At 37.2% G+C, this 24,893-nt stretch overlaps 1 protein-coding gene across 1 annotated transcript; it reads left to right on the top strand.

Annotated features, from left to right (window-relative positions):
* The first annotated feature begins 9,645 nt into the window (after positions 1-9,645).
* On the top strand, positions 9,646-24,486 carry LOC142610824 (uncharacterized). The gene is made up of 13 exons (XM_075782764.1): positions 9,646-9,784; positions 10,163-10,865; positions 10,951-10,985; positions 11,089-11,167; positions 11,317-11,395; positions 13,080-13,249; positions 14,250-14,306; positions 17,081-17,240; positions 17,744-17,963; positions 19,952-20,032; positions 22,323-22,448; positions 22,599-22,650; positions 23,755-24,486. Exons 2-13 carry the CDS (start codon positions 10,284-10,286, stop codon positions 23,905-23,907), a joined length of 1,794 nt encoding a protein of 597 aa, XP_075638879.1. The 5' UTR covers positions 9,646-9,784; positions 10,163-10,283; the 3' UTR covers positions 23,908-24,486.
* The last annotated feature ends 407 nt before the right edge of the window (positions 24,487-24,893 follow it).

Genomic DNA, 24,893 nt, shown 5'->3' with positions numbered 1-24,893 from the left:
ATGATTGTGGATCTTATTTCCAAGTTGAATGATTTGTAAATTGATCTGTGTTGAGACTTGATGGTGGAAAAGATTGGAGAGAGAAACTGGTTTACTATTAGAGTTGGGAGGGAAGAGAAAAATAAATATTTCAATAAAATTAGAAATACAGTATCAAGGCTAACGTTGGGGTGTTTGAGAAAAATGGCTAGTTAAAACAGAAAAAGTGAGTTTTATTATTATTTTTTAATAATTTAGCTAAACACCATTGGGCCTAGTGTGAATACTCTGAATGAGTGACTGAACAACCATATTCAATCATGAATAACATGGATCCATAATCAAGGGCAACATGTCCAATGAAAAGTTTTTAATCATTTTTAATCTGACTCAGTGGACCCTTGGTCTATGTGTTTACCAAATTAATATAATTAATAGTTGAAAGACTCATATATATATATATATATTAATTGTACATTTTTTACTTTTAATTTTTTTAAAAACTTACATAGACCAAATTAGTAATTTGAAAAAAATCCTAAGATTGTCTTGAAAAATATGCATGAATGATTTGCTCAATTGATATATAGTAGATCGAAGGAGAATATCTCAAAACATGTTAAGAGCCCCCCCCCCAAAAAAAAAAAAACTCTAACTTGATTTTTTTTTTTTTAAAAGAGAAATAAGATGGGCAATTTAACCTTAATTTTTGAATTATGTAGCTATACAGCACACTTTTCAAAATATGTAGTAAAATACCTGATGATGCAAGGAAAATCAATAGGTTGGATACTTCGAGTTTCAAAGGACTAGCGACTGATTGGAATGCCTGAAAAAAAGAACATTCAATCAAAGGTGACCGGGGTGGACTGGCCAAGAACACTCCGATGCCAAAGTTAGTTTCTTTCTCAAATTTTATGGAGTTCCAACTTTTCAGGAGTTATGTATAAAAGCACTTCCCTTTGTTTGATGAGGATGAGTCCTTATATACCAAGTCTCGGGGCGGTTACTCGGTTTGTAACTTCCCCAGTGCTTGTGGAAGCTTTAACTTCCGTCAACTACCATAGGATTTTAGAATATTTAATCTTATCTTCTGTAACCGCCACGGGAAGTAAAGTAGGAGGTTAGTGAGAAAATCTTGCTAATGCCACCAAATAATACCACGTGGTCTGATTCATAAGATTTGGTAAAGAAATCCACATCTGGGAATTTCCTAAGGATTAGGGAGTCGTCCTGGGATTTTCCAAATGGATGGCTCTTGCACCCATGGACGACCGTCCTAAGAGGGGCGACCATATAATGTTGGGGATAGTCATTCTTCCATGGACGACCCCTATGAATGAGTTGGAGTTATCTATTTTTGCTTACCATCAGTTGCCTCCTTGTCCAAGGGTTGTCCAATGCATCATAGAATTCACTGTCGTCCTTGGACACATGCCTTAATGCTGATAGTTACACGTTGTGTCACGTGTCATCATTTACTTGGTTGACCCTATGTGGTCCAGATTGTGCCACGTGTCATGATTTTATCGGAGGCCTGTGGCGTTGATTTATTTTTCCAAGGAAAATGCCACGTGGTGTCTTCTGATTGGTTGTGTCGTTTCAGATGCCAAATTTTATTGCCTATAAATAGTGGAATTCCTCTCCTACCCTTTACATTTCTTAAATTTTCCTCATTGACATTCGTCATCCAGAACCTCGTCTTAGAAGTATTTCCCCGTCCTTAGTCCTCCGTCTAAAGCCAGGTACTCTCTTTATCCTCGTTCTTTGGTTTTCCTTAGATTTCAAAATGTTTGAAATTGTTTCTTCATCCAGTAACAGTACTGAAAAGGCTATAGACGAGTCTCACGACTCCACTAGTTAAAGTGGCTCTAGTAGTGGTAGCAGTAATAGCAATAGTAGTAGTAGGGGTAACACGGGCGAGGAATACATGTCTGGTGTTCCTGGTGTTCCTGGAGTTCACTTAGAGATTTTCCAGGAACATCTTAGGACTAGGGCAGCTTTTGGGTCTCAAGCTGGTACCTTGATGAGTGTTCCTCCATCTACTCCTTTAGACGAGGTAGAGACCGTGTACAGTTGCACTGTAGGCATTCCTTCCAAAACGGATGAAAAGAGGCTTACTTCACTTAGGAGTTGGTACCAGATCCCAGACGACATTAACCCTATGTTAGCCATCCATGGGGAGTGGTGTTGTAACCCCCGTTTTGAGATAGGCATCTATGAAGCTTACCTTCTTAGGAGACTTAGGTTACCCCTTAATGCTTTTGTTAGGGAATTGCTTACTAGGTTAGGTTTAGGTGTGTGTCAATCCAACCTCAATGCATGGAAACTAGTTGTTTTTATGCAAGTTTTGTGGAGGGTGGCGTTTGAAGGGGATCGTCCTCTCACCGTGGACGAGTTCCTCTTCTGTTACAAATCCTCAGAAATTAACTAGTCTCTTGGCTTCTATCAATTTATAGCCAGGGGCAAAGATTATAAGTTAATAAAGTCACTTGTGATGCCTGATAGAAACTAGAAGACGAAATTTTTCTTTGTCTTTGGTTTTTGGTCTGGGCACCCTGTGGAGGTTAGCAGGGATACATTTGCCCCCTACATAGGATAGTTAGGGAACCTTCATCTTGAAGGTACATGCTTGTTTGTTTTTGTTGTTGTTGTTGTTGTTGTTTTTTTTTTTTTTTTTTTTGTATAATGTTGTCTTTTGCTTATAATCGTCTAACCCTTCTCTTCTTTTTTCCTATGCAACTATTAGACGACCGTCTCTAAGCAAGTTTTATCTTGATCACGTCCACAAAGTTCGTCTATACCCCGATAGGAGTTTCCATTCCTTGGTCACCCTTCAACGTCTTGCAATGTGGGAACTTGGCCTTGAGCCCTCTATTAAAGCTATAGCCCACGAGCTTACAGTCCGTAGAAGTGAGTTTTTACTTAAAGAATTTGTTTTGATATCATCTATTTAAATGATTCTAACATTTTTCCTTTTACGGATGACTACTATGAAGGAGAACAAAGGAAAAAAGGTAGTGGACAAGGGCATCAGGCCAGAGGCTCAGTCTCAGCCTCATCCTTCTATTGGAGACAAAAGGAAGAACTTGTCCAAGACGCTGGACTTGGGAAAACTCCCTAGTCATCGAGGGCATAAGAAGGCGAAACATGGGTTGTCCAGGCCTGAAGTTATCAAGCCAAGCATCGTCCCCCCTATCTCCCAAGTGCCATCCATCCAAGTTCTTGATGTGGACACGCCTGAACCTGCTGGTGTTACCCCGTCCAAGACCACTACTCCTGTCTCGTCTTAGCCTCTTCCAAAAGTTCCCATGAACATTGTTGAGAATGAGGACTTGGCCTGAGAAAGATTTAAAAAGTTTATGACTGAAGAGGACGTGGCGGTGTGCTATGACATGTCCTTGAAAGAGTTTGAACACTTTGCTATTCATGACCTCTTCAAGGTGTGTAACCTAACCTTTACCTCATCCTGTCATTCTATTGTTATTATTATTTTTTAATAGGACTTTTAACCATTCGCGTAGGCAATGTCAAAGTTCATTGCGGCGTCCAGGCAGGCCACAGAGATAGACAAGGAGAGGGCCAAGCTTGAGACGAGGCTTCGGCAGGTTGAGGACAATTGTAAAGGCTAGGCTGAAGCAGCGGGCAAGGCTAAGGACGAGGTTAACGAAGCTAAAGAATCTTGTCGAGGAGCTGAAGGCTGACATTGTTGAGAAGGATACTCGTCTTGATCATTTTCAAAAGAGGAATGATGAGCTAAGTACCCTTCTTAAGAATGTCAAAAAGGTTGTTGTGGAGGAGTTCAGAGCTTCTAGCCAGTTCACTGACTTTCTGGACACGAACTATGCTGCTGGCTTCGAAGATTTTCACATGGGCGCTATTGAACACTTCCTTGAAGTTGATTTTAGCTCCATCAAACTTCAGCTTGGTGGCGCTGCCATCTCCCTCCTCCAGACGAGTTCTGAAGACGTCAACGTTGAAAATGATGCCTCCACACAGCCAGCCCAAGACAAGCTTATGACTGGAGAAAACCCCTCGGGAAAAGCATAAAAATTTGATCAGTTTACTTCTCTTTTTTTATTTTATTTAAAGTAGGAGGTCCGTTGTTTTGGACCATTCAAATTTATTCAAGTACATTTATCTCGTCTATAGTTTCTGTGACGAGCTTTCAAACAACTGCCTTCTAGGCTTTAACTTATAAAGGGTTTTTAGACGGTGGTCGTCTACCCTTTTTTTTTTAACTTCATGAATGAATGTTTATTTTCATTGCTTTATTTTCTATAGGATAATTACAGTAAACCCACATGTGGTATGGCTCATTTTCACTTTGCCTACCCATATTTCAATCATTTACACTTTGCCCACCTGAACTTCAATCTGTTACCCACCTCACCCTCGGCCGTTAGAAAAACACCATTTTATTAAAAATAAGAACATAACACGGATAAAAAATACGAACCATTGAATCTTTTCCTCACGAACACAAGAACACAACATTTGTAAATATAGTTCAAAATTTTCAGTTACACACATCCAAAACCAATTAAACCCTCTGAATCCATACCAAAAATCCCTCTCATTTTTCAAACCCAAACTGTAATAAAATTTTTTTAGAACCCAATCATAGATTAAATAGAAAATGGAAACAAACCAAAGAGAGAATTTCAATCACAGGCAAACAGCACCATTGTTCATCCTGCCGATGGTGGTGGTCGAGTGTTTCAACCTAAAGTTTGATGGTGGCTTGTACGGCAGCTTGGCTGTCATGGCGATGGCTTGTAGTGGTGCTAACGGCGGCTATATAGGTCAACCACCACTAGCAAGCCAAAATCAAATAAAACCCACAACCAAAAAGCCAAAAAAAAAAAAATATTGAAACCCACAAAGCAGTCCGATCGCCTTCATCCTCTCTTTCACTCTTGTCCACCCACTCCACCACCACCACTATCAGAACCCACAACTTAGCACCACCACCACCTCGCCCACAATCCACAACCACCACAAGCCACAACCCATAACCCCACCATAATCAAATCATTATCAAACCCACAACCCAAAAGAAAAAAAAAAAAAAGAAAAGAAAAAAAGAAAACCCATGAAGCAAAGATAGCGGTCGATCTGGGTTTTTGCTAAGGTGGCGATGTTGATGTGAGGGAGTGAGCTTGAGAGGGGCGGCCATGGTGTTCGTTTGAGAGAGTTTTAGAAATAAGAGAACAAGGGTTTAGAGAGAGCTTAGGCCGAGAGCTTAGAGAGACTGAGCTTGGGTTTAGAGTGACAGAGAGGGCTTGGTGAGACTGAGCTCCGGCTGAATCCGACAACCCCACAACTCGGCGAATCCGGCGGCTCTTCTTGCAGCTCCTCAACCCAAATCATGATCGTGATCATGATCATCTTCAGCTTGCTGGGCAACGACAACGAGGAAGAAGCTGGGAGTGGACACGGCAGCAAGTTCATGCAACTAATTGGGTTGGGGAAAGAAGCCAAGATCAGAGTGGGATTTGTGTGTTATTCCCTTCGCTTTGTTCTTATAGAATTTCTTAAGCAATCAAAACCCTAGCTTTTTGATCTTTGTTATGTTTGTTTTTCTCTAAAAATGTGTTTTTCTAACGGCAAAGGGAGATGTGGGTAACGGATGGGTAATGGATTGAAGTTCAGGTGGGCAAAGTGTAAATGATTGAAACACGGGTAGACAAAGTGAAAACAGGCCATACCATAGGTGGGTTTACTGTAATTATCCCATTTTCTATTGAACAGGTTATTGCTTGGACGAGGTTCTCTTTGTTTACATTATCCGTGTTATACTAGTTTTTTTAAGTGTGGTTCGTCCACTCGTGGTGTTTAGCTCGTCCTTATTCAGGCATTCTTTCATGTTCAATGTTTTTGTCATAAGTATAACTCGTCTTATGAATGACGTTGCTTTTACCAGTTTTGCTTGTCTAGAAGCCTGACTTAGCTAGCTCTTTTTTTTCGTCCATAGGCTAGACTGTTTACTTTTGTATTTAGGTAAGACGCCTCCAGCATTTAACTCATCCAAAGATTGGATCGTCTTGGCTGGGTGTATTTATCCATGGATTCCAAATATTTTTATATGCATGCATTTTCCTCGTCCATTTCTTGGACGCTTATGCTTAAGGTTTTATTCCGTCCATTGGACGAGTATGCATCTTCTCGTCCATTGATTAGACGAGCATGCCTTAAGCTTATTTTTCTTTGCTTTATTTCAAGGAAAGCTTGTAGACGTTACACCTCTGCGTCCATGGATTTTTCTCGTCTTAGGCCTTAGCCTTCTTGTGGAAGAGATTATGAGAGTTAAACTTATGTATCACATACATCAGAAATCCAAACTACATATACATAATATAAAACATTGTCCACAAGCACGACACACGCTTGGAAGCTAGTGCCTTAGGGAATTAAAATATTCATACAAAGACTAAGTACATAACTTCATCCATCACAAACTCATCTTCACATGGTGCATAAGTTAGAGTCTAATGCACTTTTTAGGGAATTCAAATATAAAACACACAGTAGTGGTAATAAACATAGGTAAGGTAGATAAGAGGGAAACCCTTCAACTTCATTACAAAGAATAAGTACATGACTTCATCCATAATGCAGCTTGTCCAGGCTTAACCCTTCATTGATAGTATCTTCTCAAATGCTCAACGTTCCAAGGGTGCTCAAGCTTCCGTCCATCTAGGGCTTCCAAGTAGTATGATCCCTGCCTTTTGCAATTAATGACCCTATAGGGTCCTTCCCAATTAGGTCACAGTTTCCCATGAGCTAGGTTCTTGGTTGCCAAAGAGACCTTTTTAAGGACGAGGTCCCCAATGTTGAAGCGTCTGGGTTTCACCATCGCGTCATATTGCCTAACCATAAGATTTTTGTATCTCGATGTCCTCTGCTCTGTGTCCATCCTTACCTTGTCAATAAGATCGAGGTTAAGACGAAGTTGTTCTTCGTTCTCCTCGCGCCGATACTACATTACCCTATGGTTGGCCATGTGTACTTTCACATGTATGACTGCTTCACTTCTATAGGCTAGTTTAAAGGGGGTTTCGCCTGTAGGTGTCCTCATGGTTGTCCTATAAGCCCATAGGACACCTGGTAGTTCGTTTGGCCATACTCCCTTTGCCCCCTCAAGTTGATTCTTGATGATTTTCAATAAGGATCGGTTTGCAACTTTCGCTTGGCCATTCGCTTGTGGGTGGGATGGGGAGGAATAATGATTTTTAATTCCAAGTTGCTCACAAAACTCCCTGAAAGGCGTGTTATCAAACTGTCGTCCGTTGTCGGACACTAGCACCCTAGGTACCCCAAACCTGCATACAATGCTTTTCCAAACGAAGTTCTTGACATTCTGTTGCATGATTTTCGCTAAGGAAAATTAGTAGGTTGGATGCTTTGGGGTTCAAAGGGCTACCGACTGATTGAAATGCTTGAAAAAAAAGGAACACATGATCAAAGGTGATCGGGGTGGACTGGCCAAGAACCCTCCGATACCAAAGTTAATTTCTTTCTCAAATTCTATGGAGTTCCAACTTTTCAAGAGTTATGTATAAAAAGCACTTCCCTTTGTTTGATGAGGATGAGTCTTTATATACCAAGTCTCGGGGTGATTACTCGGTTTGTAACTTCCCCAGTGTTTGTGGAAGCTTTAACTTCTGTCAATTACCATAGAAGTTTAGAGTATTTAATCTTATCTTCTGTAACCGCCATGGGAAGTTAAGTAGGAGGTTAGCGAGAAAATCTTGCTAATGCCACCAGATAATACTACGTGGTTCGATTCATAAGATTTGGAAAAGAAATCCACATCTGGGAGTTTCCTAAGGATCGGGGAGTCGTCCTGGGATTTTCTAGACGGATGGCTCCTGCACCCATGGACGACCGTCCTAAGAGGGGCGACCATCCAATGTTGGGATAGTCATTTTGCTATGGACGAGTTGGAGCTGTCTATTTTTGCTCACCATCAATACCCTTATAACGAAACTCGATATTATTGATATCACGTTTTGACTGGAACTCAACATTAGCCATACATACTTTTAAGTGGTACTTAATATTTAAAAAGCAATAATGCAAAACTGACCCTCTAACTTTTAGTCTTTTTCATTTCAGTCCTTTAACTTTCAGTTTTTTTAATTCAGCCCTCTAACTTTCAGTTTTTGTCAATGCAAGATTCTCTTAAACCCTAGTTATGGGCTACTGTTAATGTCATTGAAACGATGTTGTTTTTCCTTTTTTTTTTATTATAATAAATTTTAGAATTTAAAGAAAAAAAACTGATATTAAAAAAAAAGAAAACAACTTAAAGCTAGATTCTTAAAGTTAGGATCACGTGGTGATGCTAACTTTTCGGCGAACGTTGTCGAGAGCTTTCCAGCAAACAGTCCACCGGTTCTTCCTTCGACGAGGCTGCCTGAGGATTTCTATCTCGACCGCGTGCCCATTACGATCATTGACACTTCGTCTTAGTGTGTGTGTGTGTGTGTGTGTGTGTATTGTTTAATTATTGTTCTGATTTTAAATTGCTATGTTTGGTTGCTGAGAAAAGTGTAGGGGAAGAGAAGAAGCTGGTGAGATGAATTAGTGTTGTTGTATGATGATTTTTTTGTGTTATACTGTGTATTAAATTAAAAAGATTCAGTCATTTCTTTGGCTTTTGAAAATTTGTGTTTGGTCACTAAGAAAGTGTAGGAAAGAAGGGAAGGGTGTGAGATTATATAGGAAAAAATGGTGTTAAATGTTGCGTTGTATTGTGCTAATGAGATTTGGTATATTCATGTGTTTTGGAAATCTCTCTTTGGTTAGTTAGAAAGTGTAGGAAAACAGGAGAGTAGGATTTCGTTAAGAATATGCAGGAAAAAAAGGTGTAATTATATTATGATTTGGGAAAGCTCTGTTTGGGTGATGAGAAAATGTAGAAAAAGAAGAAAAAAAAAATTTAAGATTCTAACTTTAAGGGTCCGTTTGGATAGAACTTATTGCTGAAAACTGAAAACTGAAAATACTGAAGCAAAATAATTTTTAAATGTGTAAAAAATTATTGTTCACTCTTTTTTTACTGTTCATATGCCTTGGTGCACTGTTCATGTCTCATGAACAGTGCATCAGGCGCTGGTCTTTAAAAAAAAAAAAAAATAAAAACACAGAAACCTCACAGATGTAGACGTGGACGTGCTATCCAAATCAGCACTAAGTTGTTTTTTTTTTAATTTAAATTTTCTTTAAATTCCAAAATTTATTAAAAAAAGAGGAAAATTAACGGCAGCCTATAACTGGGGTTTAACGGAATCCTACATTGACAAAAATTAAAAGTTAGAGGATTGAATTGACAAAATTGAAAGTTAAAGGACTGAAAAGAAAAAGATTGAAAGTTAAAAGGTCAACTTTGTATTTTTACCAATTTAAAAATATAAGTAGCAAAATAGATATAGGTTAATATGAGTTCCAAAATAGGAGTATTTTGCTACATACTTCAAAAGTTAAAGCTAAGCTCCATTTTTTTTTTCCTACTTATCCTAACCCAAACGATGTAGTTTGGTAAATCCAGATCTCTCTATTTGCCAAACACCCAGCTTATAGACAAAATTAACCTTATCACAGTCGGGGATAGATAATAAATCCAATTCAATCGAACTTCCTTCCAAACACCGACTTCCTACGGCCCTTTCCCCTCGAAACCCGATTCGATTTTATTTCTTGCTTCTCTTTCCCAGAAAAAAAAAAGTAAAATCCATTCGTATAACTGTGGCTTCAGCTTTCTCAATTATCTTTTCCTTTCTTGCTTTGCAACCCCAAGGTTAGTACATTTAATTTTAATCTTATTTTCTGAATATGTTCAGAATTAACACTATCTTACAATTTTAGAACTTACTACAGTTTTTTTCTTATTTCTTTCTAGTATTTTTTTTTAATTATTAAAATTTCGGGTGTTTTTAGAGGTCCAAATTTCTGAATAGGTGAAGTTTGGAATTTTTGAAAATTTGAAGATTTTTTTTTTTATTCACTCAACTGCTTCAATTTTTTTAATAAATAATTTGGCTTTGGAAATCATCTGAACATTTAATATTCTGCAAAATGTTTGTATGTTCCAATTGCTTCAATTTTTTTTTAATTGCTTCATAAAATGTTTATATATAACATAATTTGTTCTCATGTAAGTAGTATTATGATGCAGGTGCAGCATAGTGGTCTTTTTTTTTTTGGGTTTTGGGTTTGGAATTCAGTTTCCATTTTAGACTATTCAATCTTTGGTTGTATAGAAAGTTAGACACATTGTGGCCAAATAAGTGAAAGATATGGATAATGCCCATGATCAGCCACTCCCTCCAGGTGTTCAATCTTTGCCAAACTATTCAACTAACCCGGCTCCTTACCCGCCCCCTCAACATTTTGATTACGCCGCAAGACCTCAGTATCACTCTAGCAACACTGGAAATTATGTATTTCCGCTTCCTTATTCTAATTCAACCTTTACTCCTACTACTCAAAGCTCATATCCGCATAATGGTCCATCAAATGGTTATGCTCCTCAATGGTCAGGTCACATCCCAAACAACTTTCATAATGGCTATGCTTCTCAATTGGGTTCAGTACAACATGGTGCCTACCTCATTGAGCAGCAACCGCAAAACCAAACTGCAGTTGGGGAAATGCCTCTGCACAAGGACAATCAGAGACCTCAAGATATGGGGCAATTTGATGGAAATGATCAGAAGAACTCTGACTCAGTTTATCGAGAATCTAATTTTAATTTTTCGCACGAAGAGTACAAAAGTGCAGTAGATGTTCCTCATGCATCTACTAGCAACTCGGGACTTCATGTTAAAAATGACATTGAGGTTGAAACTGCCGCTCAGGATGCTGTGTTGCGTGAACAGGTACATATACGTTATGATATCTAGGACATGCTTACATGTTTCATTACTTTATATATGATTAGTTTGTTCCTATTTGGTTTAACAGGAAATTGTCACCCAAAATGTCATACAAAGTCAAAGGTGCGTACTAGTTTGTCCCTGACAGTATGTATGCCATTCTTGATTTCATAAATGCTAGAATTGATAGCATATGAGACTTAGATAATTGTGTTCTGTAACTCAGAGAGGCAAGAGGTGCTGGTGGACCTCCTAAGGATAATACGGACATTTTCTCTGAACGTCATGATCCCAATGCTCTGAAGGTAAAATTTGCAAATCTATGTTAGGTTTCTTTGATGTTTTGTTTGTCTGCTTTTTTTATTTATTATTTTTTAATGAATTTATACATAGATCACTTATTATTCTAAAAATGTTATCAATTTTTACATTTTATTTGCGAGTATCCTTACAGGAACATCTACTGAAGATGACTTCAGAACATCGTGCTGAAATGGCTTCAAAGCGGGGGAAGGCAACCCATCCCGAAGAAGGTTGGTAGTTAGTGTTATCCTTCTCATTTATCTACATTTGATATATCTTTGATACCTGCATTTATGTAGACTGTTATATCTTTGACATCGTTCAATTTTAGAGGCCAACCCTAATGATTATATGCTATTGATAAGTTCGATAACATGGTGATTCTACTTATAAAAAATAAAAAAATAACATAAAATGATGATTCTCTATGGTCACATTAGAGGAGTGTGATAAATAAAGGCTGGTAGCTAAATATTAAGAATGGATACTTCTTGGTCTTTGCCAGATTCTTACATGGGTATCCTCCTTAATAACTGGACAGATAAAGATGGCAAAACAACAAAGAGTCCTAGGAATAGAAGCGTCAAAGGTCCTATGAGAAGAAAATCAGGCAGGGAAGGGGGGCCTGAGGTTATAAAAAAGGTTTTGCTAGAAAACTGCCCGGAAATTTATGAGACAAATACCCATCCATGCAACTCATTTAAAATTGCCACTAAAATTTTCTGAGGAACACATTATGTTGATATTGTCAAAAACCAGTTGATACTGCTTGCTTACAACTTATTTGTTATGGGGAGGTTGATAAACTAGTGTGGAATCATTTAGAAGAAAAGGGTTTCCAGGTAAAGAGCTATTATAACACTTTGAGAGAGAGAAGGGGGGGGGGGGGGTTGCATAGAATTTCCTTCGATGAGTATCTGGAGAGTTCGTGTCCCGTCTAGAGTGGTTTTCTTTTCTTGTTGTGTGCTATTGGATAGGGTCTTAACAGTGGACAACCTAAGGAAATGGGTTTTTTTTTAATAGGTACAACTTAAGGAAATGGGGTTAATAGTTACCCAATGGTGTTTCATGTGTAAAGCTAATGGAGAAGATGCAAATCATCTATTACTACATTGCTCCATGGCTTCGGACCTATGGCTATTGATATTCTGTTTATTTGGGGTTTATTGGGTGATGCCCTCTTTGGTTCGGGTATTTTGTGGTGTGGAAGGAGGGCTGGACTGGCAGGGGAGGTATTGGGATGATGTGGCGAGCTGTTCCATTGTGTCTTTTGTGGTGTTTTTGGCGTGAGCAGAATGCTTGGTGCTTTGAGGGAGATGAACGCAGTGAAGGTATTGGGATAGCTGTTCCGCTGTGTCTTTTGTGGTCTCTTTGCTGTGAGTGGAATGCTTGCCTGCTCAGTGCTTTGAGGGAGATGAACTCAGTGTGACTAAGTCGAAATATATCTTCCTGAAGAGCCTCTATGAGTGGGCCTCTCTGACTTCCTTGTTTTCTGTGGATGTGTTTCTTGATTTTTTTTGGAATCTTGAGCTTTCAGTAGTTGCTGTTTTTCTGTTCTACTTTTGTTCTTTCTGTTCTTTTCGTTTTTGAGTTGCCTTTTGTATATTGCCCATGTACTTGGGCTTGCTTTCTGGCTTTTAATGAAATTATTTACTTTTCCCAAAAAAAAAAAAAAAAAAAAAAACTGCTTGCTTACAACAAAAAATGATGTTTAACTGACTACCAGATCAAACATTCTCTTTTTGAAATAACCTTAACATAATAAGTTGTTGGTTGAAATTTCTATGTTTCACATTACAAATTGATATGCCATATTTGAAATATCAGCAAGCAACAAGAGTCTTTTTTTTTATTATTTGAAATTAATCCAAGAGCATTTTTTGGAAAATGTGCTAATTCATGCTTTGATGTCAGGTAACATAGAAATTGGAAATGGGTATGGGGTACCAGGTGGAGGTGCTTATTATGGTGCTCAAAAGCCTAATATTGATACCCCCAGAAAGTCAAAAGAATTGCCTGATTACCTTAAGCAGAAGTTGAAAGCAAGAGGTATTCTTAAAGATGATACAGAAAAAGGCTCTCCTGTAAGTACCAATTACGCTAGTTTAACTTACTTATGATTTGGACCTTTTATGCTCTTTTAGGTCAGATTTGGATCTGCATTTCTCAACTTTAAAATATGGGGCCTTTTATGCTATATCTCCGTGAACTTTCATCCTACTGTCAATTTACTGCTTGCATTTTCCATTGTGCCATTGTCCCCCTTAAACTTTGAGACTCTGTCAAATTATTTGTTGGTTAAAATCAACAATAATATGTCACAAATACAACATATGATTGTGAGCCCTGTCTTATGACATTTGTTTTTATTATAACATGTCATAATAACCATTATGACAATGGAGGCATGGGCAATGGTGAAGTAGAGGAAGAGAATGTCAAGGAATTGGACATCCTCAAAAACCCAAGTAACCTTCAATTAAGAGCAGGATCTCTCTTTAGTTTTTTTTTCTTTCTTTTTTCTAAATTTCGAGAGAGAGAGATGTCCAATTTGTACCAAGTTCTTTTCTCAACCCTTAAAAGATTCAGTAATAGAGTAAAATTTCTTTTCATCAACATTCTTTTGGGGAGACTCTGATTTATATTTTTTTGGAACTCTCTGTTCTTTTTATTGCTTCAGTGTCAATGCTGTTTATTTTAGTTTTGGTGGTTTTTCTCATATCAGTTTGTCATTGGGATGTCAATGAAATTATTGATGTGTTACTTTATAGGAATCAGTATCATCAATTTTGGTGTTGGTGGTTTTGCTTATATCCAGCTGACACTGTCAAGAGTCAAGCTGAGGCAATTCTAGTTTTATGCCCCTTTTTTATGCACACTTCTTTATTTCTTGGAAAAGGGGGGGGGGGGGGTGTGTGCTGGCATTGAATCAAATGGAAGCTAAGGGGGGTAAATTGGCATCTTTAATGAAATTTCAAGGGGCTTAAACATAAAAACCCCTATAAAGTGATTTCTTTACAATTTTATCTTTTCAATATACCAAATTTTATTGCTCAACAGCATACCTGTGAATTTGATTTTCAGAAGTTGGAGACTGGTTCAACTCAACTAGTGGATGATGGAAAGCTGCCTCCTGGATGGGTATGTATCAAATGTCATAAACATGTTTTCTATTCTCTCTCTCTCTCTCTCTCTCTCTCTCTTGGGGGATTGTGTTAGAATCGAGTGCTGTATAGAATTCTTATGCCCAGGCCCGAATGATTCGGAATAGGATTTTACATATTTAGAAAAAGCAGAGTTGAGTCAATTACTCATTAATTGTTAAATAATAGTACAAGATTCATGATTGGTAATTAGTGTAATGAAACTATCTGGTGTGGGACTTGTGGGAAAAGTGATTGGCAATTTCTTAATGAAAAAGCAATGTAAATATGCAGAAATGCATTTTCAACCTTTAAATTGGGATAATTTTCTTTCTTAGAATTTATGTATGATAATAAACAGATAAGTGCATTGCTATACCTGATAAGTTTGTTACTGTTTCTATTCTATTTTTTTGGTCTTTTGTAATTCTTACTATTGAAGTGAACATCAATTATTGCTTTTGACTTTTAAACAAGATGTTACTTTCCAAAACTTCCCTTTTTTTGGTACTATAGTCTACTCTTTGATTAAATGCTTAGGGTAGTTTTGTGAAGTTGTAATTTTGTGTTCTAGTTTTGGAATAAGATCTATTATGGGACATCCCAATAGAGGACAAAAAAAAAAAAGAAGTAATTTAGAGTGTATTATTGTAAATTTGATTAGAATATAATTCATATATATGTAAAATATGATACAATATAAATAATTCATTGTGCCAATTATGTTGTCAAAATATTTGCATCAGATTTCAAGCTTGTTAGAGAGCCAATATTGTATTAGTACGATGGCATTGTTCTCTTCTAGAAGCATTGTGTTATATACTCTTCTAGAAGAGTCTATAATTTTTTAGTGGTAAGATGTCACTCACCAGGTGTCATAGTCAAGAATATTCTTTATTCCTTGTAACTAACTCTCCTATACCTATCAAAATATAGTTGATGGGAGGCTAGATAGGAATTTTTTATCTCCTTTTTTTTTAATCTTCCTAATTGAATTCTTTTCTAAGTACTTCACTAACATGGTATCAGAGCCATATCCCTCATTTATTCTCTGAGTGCAATTTTTATTTTTGCTGCTTCCTTTCTGAATCTTCATCCCATTTATATTGTTCATGGTTAGTCTGGTGGTTGGTCCAGTTAGTGGTATCTGTTAGTGGTGAGGTGGATGAAGACTCTAGTCTTCACCACCAGTGTTTTTGTCATGGTCCAATAGTTGAAGCACCACCTAAACAACCACAACCACAACAGCAACAACCTCATCCACAACCAGCATCACAGTTGCTGAAGCTTGTTAATGTTGATTGTGGATGAGGTTGTTGCTGTTGTGGTTGTGGTTGTTTAGGTGGCGCTTCATGGTTGTTGGTGGTCTCTGAGTAGGTTCTGTGGTTTCTAAGGGGATTAGTGGCGTTTTCTGGTCACTCACAGTGCTTTTTGTCAATTCCAACATTGGCGGTGGTTTTTGGTCATCAATGTCATGTTCTAACGTCATAGCTGTGGTTGCCAGCCATTTTTGAGTCTTGTTGGCGGCGGTGTTGTTCATTGAAGTGGAAAAGGAAGCCTTCTGTTTGGTTACATGTATTGCTAGTTCATATCCAAAATAAGGATAACCTTATCCGCTACTGAGTTCAGACTTGTCGGCCTGTTTGGTTACATGTTTTGTCGTATCCATGAAATTTATAACTTTATCTTGGCATAGCACATTTAGGCCAGCCGAATCAGGCAAGTCCAACCCATACCCAAATCAACCCAAGCCTGACCCAGATCCAATTGGGTCCTGCCTAAATCTTTCTTGGATCAACAAAGGTTTCAGATTTTCAGTTGGTTCGCATTGAGTCTCAGTCGGTTTAGGGGACTTTTGGCTGCCATGAGGTCTTTTGGCTGATTCAGTAAAGTTTTGGTCAATACAAACTGAGCTTCAGCTGATTTTGAATATCTGCATTAATTTTCACTTAATTGACCCTTTTAAGGTATTGTTCCTTCCTCTTTTAGCCATTTTTGGGGCTTGCATTTCTGAATTCTCTACTCCAGTTGTTAGCATAATGAATACTAAGCTTGGACTTAGTTTTTCATTTGCTACCTTAATCTGTCCCATGACATCTATCAAGTTCAATGGTAAAAAATTAGGCAAAAATACAAATTTCACCCTCTAAGTCTGGTCAATTGTCATTTGGAAAATAATGGAAGATATTTTGGAATAGAAGTACTGTGCTTGCTCTGAGAAGAAGGGTGAAGAATTAAAGATGTGAATGTGAAATACTAAATATGAAGATAAATAAGGATGAAAAACTGTGAAGTGGCTAACTGATTATGAAGCTTCAGTTAAATCTAGTAAATATCAGCTATTTGTCAAATTTTGGGTGGGTTATAGATTTATGATACTCGTTTGCTTGAAATAGATTTATTACAATGTCATGGACTGTTAAAGATGATACTAATAGCTTTGTTCTTTTTATGCATCTGGTGCTTTTAAGATCATTTCATAGAACTTTTTGTTGGAACTTTGAGGTTAACTTGTTGTTACATTTATGAAATCTCATAAGAAAAGGAAGTAATTTATGATACCCTTATGTTTTTTTAAATGTCCAAGTTAGGGACTTAAGGTGTGTACATGAATACATGCTTGTGCATGCTTTTCTGCTGCAACTTTTTTCTTACATGAACTTTATTAGTTGTCTCAGTTCTCAGTTTTCTAAGTTGTGAAGTTGTGTTCTCTAAATTTCTTAGTATGGCTTTCTTTGATGCTTCTAAAACCTTTATGAAATTTTGATGTAGGTGGAGGCAAAAGACCCTGCTAGTGGTGCTTTATATTATTACAATGAAAAGACTCAAAAGAGTCAGTGGGAAAGACCTGTTGGAGCATCTGCTGTCACACAGCATCCATCACCTTCATCTCTTCCAGAGAGTTGGGTGGAGTCTTTGGATGAAACAACAGGTATGCAATAATCTGTATGCATATCATGATCATCCTACTGTGTTTAGTTACCATGAAGAAATGAGAGGAAAAAATGAATACATAGAATTGTATTTCTTAGTTGCGGGAACATTGTGTAAAATTCAAATTCTATAGTGAATGATTTTTAGGTACTGATGGTGAATATGAGTTTATTAGAATTTTTGGGGAATTTCCTACCTTGAGTTTCTGTCAGTGACTAGTACTTGAAAGTAAATTTCATACATGGTGTCCATGTCCTTTAATTTTTGGTGCAAGCCACTACTGAGGTCTACTGTTAATGGTAATATCCTGCTCACGATAGTATTCTCCGTGTAAGCACAATTATGGTTTACCTTATTTTTTTGACTACATTTGTGGTAAAAATACTGGTAAACAACAGAATGTACCTGGATTACTACTTGTAGACACCAAGAATATTTAAAATCATTTGCAACCTTCATTTCTAATTCCCTTCTTACTTGAACTTTATTCTCTCTATCCAGGCCATAAATATTATTACAATACGAAGACCCATGTGTCGCAATGGGAGCACCCTGATTCCTCACAGCAGGTTACTTCAAAAGATTATGACAGCATGCTCCCCCGGAGTGGTGCTGATGTGAATCAGGACAATCGATCATCTGAGCTAGAGAAGTGCATGGAATGTGGTGGCTGGGGAGTAGGCCTTGTACAGATGTGGGGTTACTGCAATCATTGCACACGGTGAGATAATGCCTCTTGTTCACTGGAGATCTATTGATTGGATTTTCTTATTACTTTTTTTGTTTAATACAATGCATTGGTTCTACTAAATAAAGATGTTGGTTTAAGTAAGGAAGCGAGAGAGTTTGATTTTAGATAGGATATAATTGTTGAAAAAAATGTGGCTTATCCCATCAGTTGAAGAGGTTCTATAAAGTTGGCCTCTATTTAATTGGGGATTAATTTTTTACTTGAGTTGAGTTTTGTTTTTTTGAAAAGTAAATAATTAATTAAATAATAAAAGAAGTATGCTCAAATATATGGGAAGTGTGCTAGAACTTCTCCAAAAATTACACTCTAAACATCCAGGTGGTCAAGGAATTCCAAAAAAGAAGTGATGCTCTGCTGCTTGTTATTGTTCAATGAAGAATAGGACTTGCATATTGTCAGGAAGTTGTTAATTGCAGTTTGCTTTGTATCATAAATTTCTTTTTTTATTTTTTGATAGGTAATAAGAGTATTATTAAACAAACTGTAAAATTGAAGAAAGCAAATACAAGGTGTTCATGATGGTGAATACAAGAAAAAGCAACAAAACAACAAACAACAATGAAAAAACTTAAGGTGCAATATTAAGAGAAGAAAGAAACTCAATGATAGAAGAACAATTCGAGAAGCCCCAACACCTAGACCAATCAAACAAAGTCTTCTGGTATAGAGGTTGTAATTGAACCAAGGATTTCTCAGTATCCTCAAATTAGCGCCAATTTCTGTCCATCCAAACAATTCACATCAAACAGCCAGGAACCAAGTTCCATATGTCTGAATTAAATTTTCCTAGCCAATAGCTCCAACGATACACCAAACTTTCCATAGAGCCCTGGCATGACTCATTGGATCCCAAAGAATTGAAGCATATGTACCCACGACGAGTGAGCTACGTGACAATTAGGGAGGAGATGATCCATAGTTTTCTCATTACAAAGGCACATACAACACCAATTCACTAAAGTGCGGCCCCTGAGCATAAGATTATCCATTGTAAGGATTTGCCAATGAACCGCTGTTCACACAAAAAATGCCACCCTCTTAGGAATCTTAACTTTCCAAACACCCTTCCAAGGAAAATTGGAGGCAAATGCACCCCGAATGTTATTGTAGTAGGACCGAATATCAAACTTGCCATTCCCATTGAGACACCAATGTGAAATATCACTCCTAACACCCCTAGGGATTTGAGATTGAATGAACTCAAGGAAGGAGAAGGCAGCCTCTAATTCCCTTTCATGAAAATCCCTATAAAATCTCAAATTCCAAATTCTATTGTTTCCGCCCTCTTGGTAGCATAGTACATCAAAAATGAAAGCTTCCTTGTAATTAGAATAAATAAATTTCTTTTTGACTAGTCTTGCAAGTCATAAGATTAAAATGACCTTTGGCTGTTTTGTGTTATTCTGCATGAAGTAGTCCTTTCTCAATAAATTTATCTTACCTATAAAAAAAAAGACCTTTGCTGACCAGTGGAATTGATATTATAGCCTCCTGATGGCTCTGGAATTGGTAATATTGTATTAATGCAACTCTTGCAATCCTCCACTTTGAGAAATTTTTACCCTTTTAAGTATGGAGTTATAGTATGGCTTCTGATTTTTATTGACTTTCAATTGGGAATGATTAAATTAGTGCAAGGAAATATTTGCATAAGGTAATTGCTCCTTGTCATAGGATATTCTTTTTTTCTTCCTGTTTTTTTGAAATCTAATATAGATAATAATATCCTGGGATTGTGAGTTATAGGTTTGACTTTTTAATTCCCATTGCTCAAACCATGTCTTCTAGGAAAGTGATGATGATCTTCCCAGTGAATGACATAATATTTCTGCTGGCCTTTAGAATCCTCTTTTGCTCAATTTGTATTGTTATTTTTTTCCCTCTCATGTTCTATAAATGAGCAATATATAGTGTTCCTTTTTTTTTTTTTTGGTTACCAAATACTTTTTCAAATGCAGAGTTCTCAATCTTCCACAATGCCAGTACTTGTCAACCAGATCAAGTGACCAGCAGCAGACCAACAATTCTGAAAAACCAAGGTACTCATCTTATGTGAGATTCAGATATTGCTTAAATTGTGGGGTTCACTACAATCAATGTATGTACATTCGTATGCACGTGTGTATGTCTGTGTGTGCCAGGGGGAGGGGGGGGGGGTACCCCATCAATCTTGATGGATACAACTCCTCTTGAAAAATTAGGACATGACAACAATTTATATATATATACAGGTCTATTTTATTTATTTTAACAAATATTTTATCTTTATTTTAAGTTTTCAAAATAAATAAAAACTATTAGACAAATCTTTAAAAAACACATCTAAAGTTGGGTACTTTTTGAAATAAAAAATTATTTATTATTTTCCTCTCGGCACACCGAGGACACACACGCAGAGTGTCCAGGTGTTTCTGAGCTTGAGACACATTCTGTGTCCTGGGGCCTTCAAGTAATCTCACCAATTCGTGTGAAAATGGATGAGGTTCCATCAACATTGATGAAGCACAAGGCCTATCACAGAGTATCCCTATATACTCCAATGAGCTCTAGCTCAATTGACATGTCCTCCCTTTATAAATCCCAGGTGGAAGGTGAGGTTGTGGGTTCAGGACCAATCGTGTGTGTGTAACTTTGAAATTCAGTGTTACTAATCAGCTATACATTAAACTAAGAAACTACATCATGTTTATATGAGTAAAGCTATCCTCCTATATGTTTTGTGGATATCACCATTGCCTAGGCTTCTTCTCGACCAGAATTACTCCTCTTTTAGCATTACAAATGTGGGTACTTACTACTTAGTGATGTGGCTACAAAACAAAGAAAAAAAAAAAAAAAAAAAAGCTAAAAATCTCTTGGTGACTGAAAGCTCCTGCTGCCCAGGATGTAACTCTCTGGTTAATACCCTACTCTCTGGCCATTGCCTCTGATAGAAAACATCTTAATCAATTTGTGGCGGACTTTTGGTTATTGTAGTGAACTTTTGACTCCCTCCCCTTAAAAAAAGTGAATTTTATAATACTTGGATTCAAATGAGAAATATTTGATAAATTCTAGCAAAATTTCCAGTTTTCAGAAACCAAAAACGGAAGTTTCTCTCCATAATTCATTAATTATTGTGATCTTTTCAAAAAAGATTTGGAGAGAATTTATTGTTAAATTTTGTTGAGCTACAATCTAAGTCAGTGCTTTTTAGTCTATGATTTGATGGATGTTTGTAATTTATGTATTTGATTGTTTTGGTTTGCTGCTGTATAGTTCCTGTATACTTGGGCAACTCATTTAGTCATTTGTATGACTTTGAATAAAATTTTCTTTACTTATATAAAAAAAAATAGTTATTGCTTTTCAGTTTTCAATCACATGCTTGTTTGGTCTGATTGATGGTTTAGGCGGATATTGAAGATGCTAATTGGAATTTAACTTTTTAAATGTTTATTCCCATCTAGTTATACATAATGAAAACAAAAGTACAGCTCTGGAGACGTGTTTTGAGGGCACGAAAGCAACTTTCTTATTCCTATTTGTACCTCCTTTGTCACGCTGTCGGCATCTTCTCTGTCCTTGCTGCTGTCCAATGTCGCTAAAGCCCACAACCAAAATTACTGACTTGGACAGTGTGGGATCAAAATTTTAGTAAAAAATAGTTTGTCATACAATATAAATGTTACCATAGTGACACTGCCCAAGGTACAGCCAAGACTGAAGAAGTTGCTGCTGAATGTGACATTTAAAGGAGCCTCGCATTTTATGAAAAAAAATATTTGTTAGCTAGTAGCGTGATCAATCACAATTAATGATTAAAAAACCAATCATAATTTGGACATAGGGGTGGCAAAAAAGAGAGGTCAAGCCTAGGTGCGATGGCAAGTGCCTTCCTCCAAATGTGACATGTCACAAGTTTGAGTCAGGGAATCATTCTCTCCAAAAAATTGGAGATAAGGCTGCCTACCATGACCTCTTAGACCCTGCAAAAGTGGGAGTTTTGTGCAATGGGTACAACCTTTTTTAAAGTGTGGCAAAAAAGAAGGCATTGCACAGAGTACATGCTAGTTTGGAATGAAATTATGGGCAAGTTCTATGGCTTCATATGCCTTATTTAAGTCTTACCCTCGTCATTATGTTTGATTGAGAGTGGCCATGGAGAGAATATATTTTCCAGTTAAGTTTGTTTTCTAACAAAATTACTACAGTTTTCTACTTTTTATGAGGAAAGATGGTTTTATTGGCACTAGAAGAGTGGTGACAATACTCACATGTAGGAGGTTAGCATTGCTCCTCCCTGTGCCCCCTCTGAGAGAATTGATTGATTCTGCTATGGATTTCCAGGTCCAATTGGAAGCCTCCTATGGGAAAAGGAAGTAAAAAAAGTGGTAGGAAACGTGCTTATGCTGAGGATGATGAATTGGACCCCATGGACCCAAGCTCTTATTCAGATGCTCCTCGTGGTGGCTGGTATGTTTAGATATTTGATTTAACTATTCTGATATGCACTTCACAAAAAAGAGAAAAAAAGATTCTGGCATATGCTGAATAGAGTCTATTTGGCATATATACCAGGAGAAGTGCCTGAATAACTAATGTTATATGATGTTACTTTTGCAGGGTTGTAGGCCTAAAAGGAGTGCAGCCACGAGCAGCTGATACAACTGCCACGGTATGCTAATTGCTTTGCTTTGAGGATTACTTTTAATTTTTTTGTCCTTTTTTTCATTTGATCTACTAGAGATAGAGTTGAATGGCAACAAGGATCATATCTTTCTCAATAGTTGGCAACAATCATTTGGATATTTTTTTGAGTAAAGTTTGGACTGGTTGCCCATCTTCATGTACATGATGAAGGTATTAGTGAAAAAGGTTAGGCGTCTATGATTTGAATCCCACCTCTCCCTTCCCCTCAATCTACCTATCAAAAGAAAAATATTAGGGATCTTCACCTCTTGAGATGGAGGACATGGGAAGAGTGACAAGAACTTGGTTGTAGACTGGAAGTAGTTCTTGCTGTAATGTTTATTCTACTGGCTTGGCTATGTGATCTTGCATACTTCATAACTGATAAACTTTGGCCAGTTAGTACTCCCTGGACTCTGCTTTTAACGGTCTGCTTTGATATCTAATCCACTTGGAAGTGAGTCAACACTGCAATAAGGCTCTCGCTATATTTTTTTCACAACCAATAAAGAAAAAACACTGCAGTTTGGGCTCAGACTTGGTACTAAATTAGTACATTTTAGTCATCTGCTCCATTCAAATATAGTGTTAGTTCTTACATGGTACTGACAAGGTTGGATGTACATTTTTGAGAAGTGAGGAGGTGGCAGTCAGGAACAATAATGCAATCTTTGTTTTGTGTATATCTTGATGTTGGTTTGCAAAACAAGAGGATGGGTGTTGCTTAAGTTGACTAAGAGAATGCTGTTCTGCAACTGCATGAGTGATGCGTCTACAATGCCTATTGACTTTAATTCATGGAAGTTTCAATGATGTGCAGACAATTGCACATTATTTATTAAATAAATGGCCTTTTTTAGATTGTATTCATCCTCATGATTGACCATGGAGTTCAGCACATGACAGCTTATCCTGCATCTTCATTGCAAACCTATCTTCCCCAAGGGGGCCATGGTAGGAAACATGCACGCACTGAAAATACAGAGTTTTGTACAATCTGAGGTTTTAGCATCAGCACTTCCTCGATGGTGTCTCATGCTTAAGGTGAAATGGTAATTAATTAATTAGTTGTTTATTTTCTGTGTTTCAGGGTCCTCTCTTTCAACAGCGTCCATACCCATCTCCAGGAGCTGTCTTACGGAAAAATGCTGAAATTGCTTCACAAACGAAGAAATCCAGCCCTCATTTTGCACCTATATCCAAGAAAGGTGATGGGAGTGATGGACTTGGTGATGCTGATTGAGATTTTGGTTGTTGGAGTAACCTTCAGTTTAGGTTATGCTGTTTCAGCAAGTGGGACAAACATGTCATAGTTTTGTCTCGTTTGTCTCTGATGAAGTAAAGGATAGCAATTTCATCAGCAACTCAAGGTGTTGTCAGTGTATGAAGCAATACTTCCTTAACTTGCGCTGCCAGTACAAATGGATGATTGGTTGGTTGCTAATTGCAAGGACTAAGAGTCTCTAATTTTGGAAGCTGGGCTCATTGATATCGCTTTAGCACCTTGGCTTGCATTGAACAATCCACAGGTGGAACCAGAAACGTTTCCATTGGGCGTAGCATTCTCCTAAAATAGCCTTGAAATGGAAAAAGGATTAGAAAATTCCATTTACCTTTTCCTTGATCTGACACAATTCGTGGTTTATCTTCAAATGATGGCCAGGGGGTGTTTTATGATATGATATTCAATGGGCAACCTGTAATCTCTATTATTTTTTGAAATGTGAAGCAGATAGTGCTTGTGTTCTAAGATTATGCATTTATGCGTATATATATTTTTTGATATAAGATAGAATTTCTACTCTAGCTTAATTTAAGCGTATATGTGTGTAAAACTTTCTCTTAGAAACTTGAATCTCAGTCTTTGCTCTCCACACTCTACAAACGTTTATACTTGTGGAGTGACCACCGCACAAAGAGTGCTCGGTGGTGTATATATTTAAATACCATTAGTTTGAATGTAAAAACTAAAAAGTGAGTGATATTTTTTTAGGAAAATTTGTTCATTCAAAGTTTAGTTAATTGGATGTAACTCAACCTTTACTTAACCAAGGAAGAAAAATTTAATAACTTAGTATCTACGGTAATTCGTAGATCTCTTGCTGAAAAAATTTTAAATGTCACCTGTGGTATCATTAAAATGTGGAGTTATTTTGTAATACTTTATTGACATTTAGCTTCCCATTGGTTAGGCATTATGACCTATTTATCTTTACTTTCAGGGAATTT

Source organism: Castanea sativa, chromosome 9 (genome assembly GCF_040712315.1).
Source record: "Castanea sativa cultivar Marrone di Chiusa Pesio chromosome 9, ASM4071231v1".
NCBI lineage: Eukaryota > Viridiplantae > Streptophyta > Magnoliopsida > Fagales > Fagaceae > Castanea > Castanea sativa.
Note: the sequence above shows the minus strand (reverse complement) of the source record. Positions and strands in the feature narration are given on the sequence as shown.

Excerpts from the sequence above, each read along its gene's own strand:
- LOC142610824 (XM_075782764.1), top strand. The coding sequence starts at position 10,284 with ATGGATAATGCCCATGATCAGCCACTCCCTCCAGGTGTTCAATCTTTG. Across the intron at positions 11,168-11,316 it reads ATGATCCCAATGCTCTGAAG|GAACATCTACTGAAGATGAC; the intron begins GTAAAATTTGCA and ends GTATCCTTACAG. Across the intron at positions 11,396-13,079 it reads GGCAACCCATCCCGAAGAAG|GTAACATAGAAATTGGAAAT; the intron begins GTTGGTAGTTAG and ends CTTTGATGTCAG.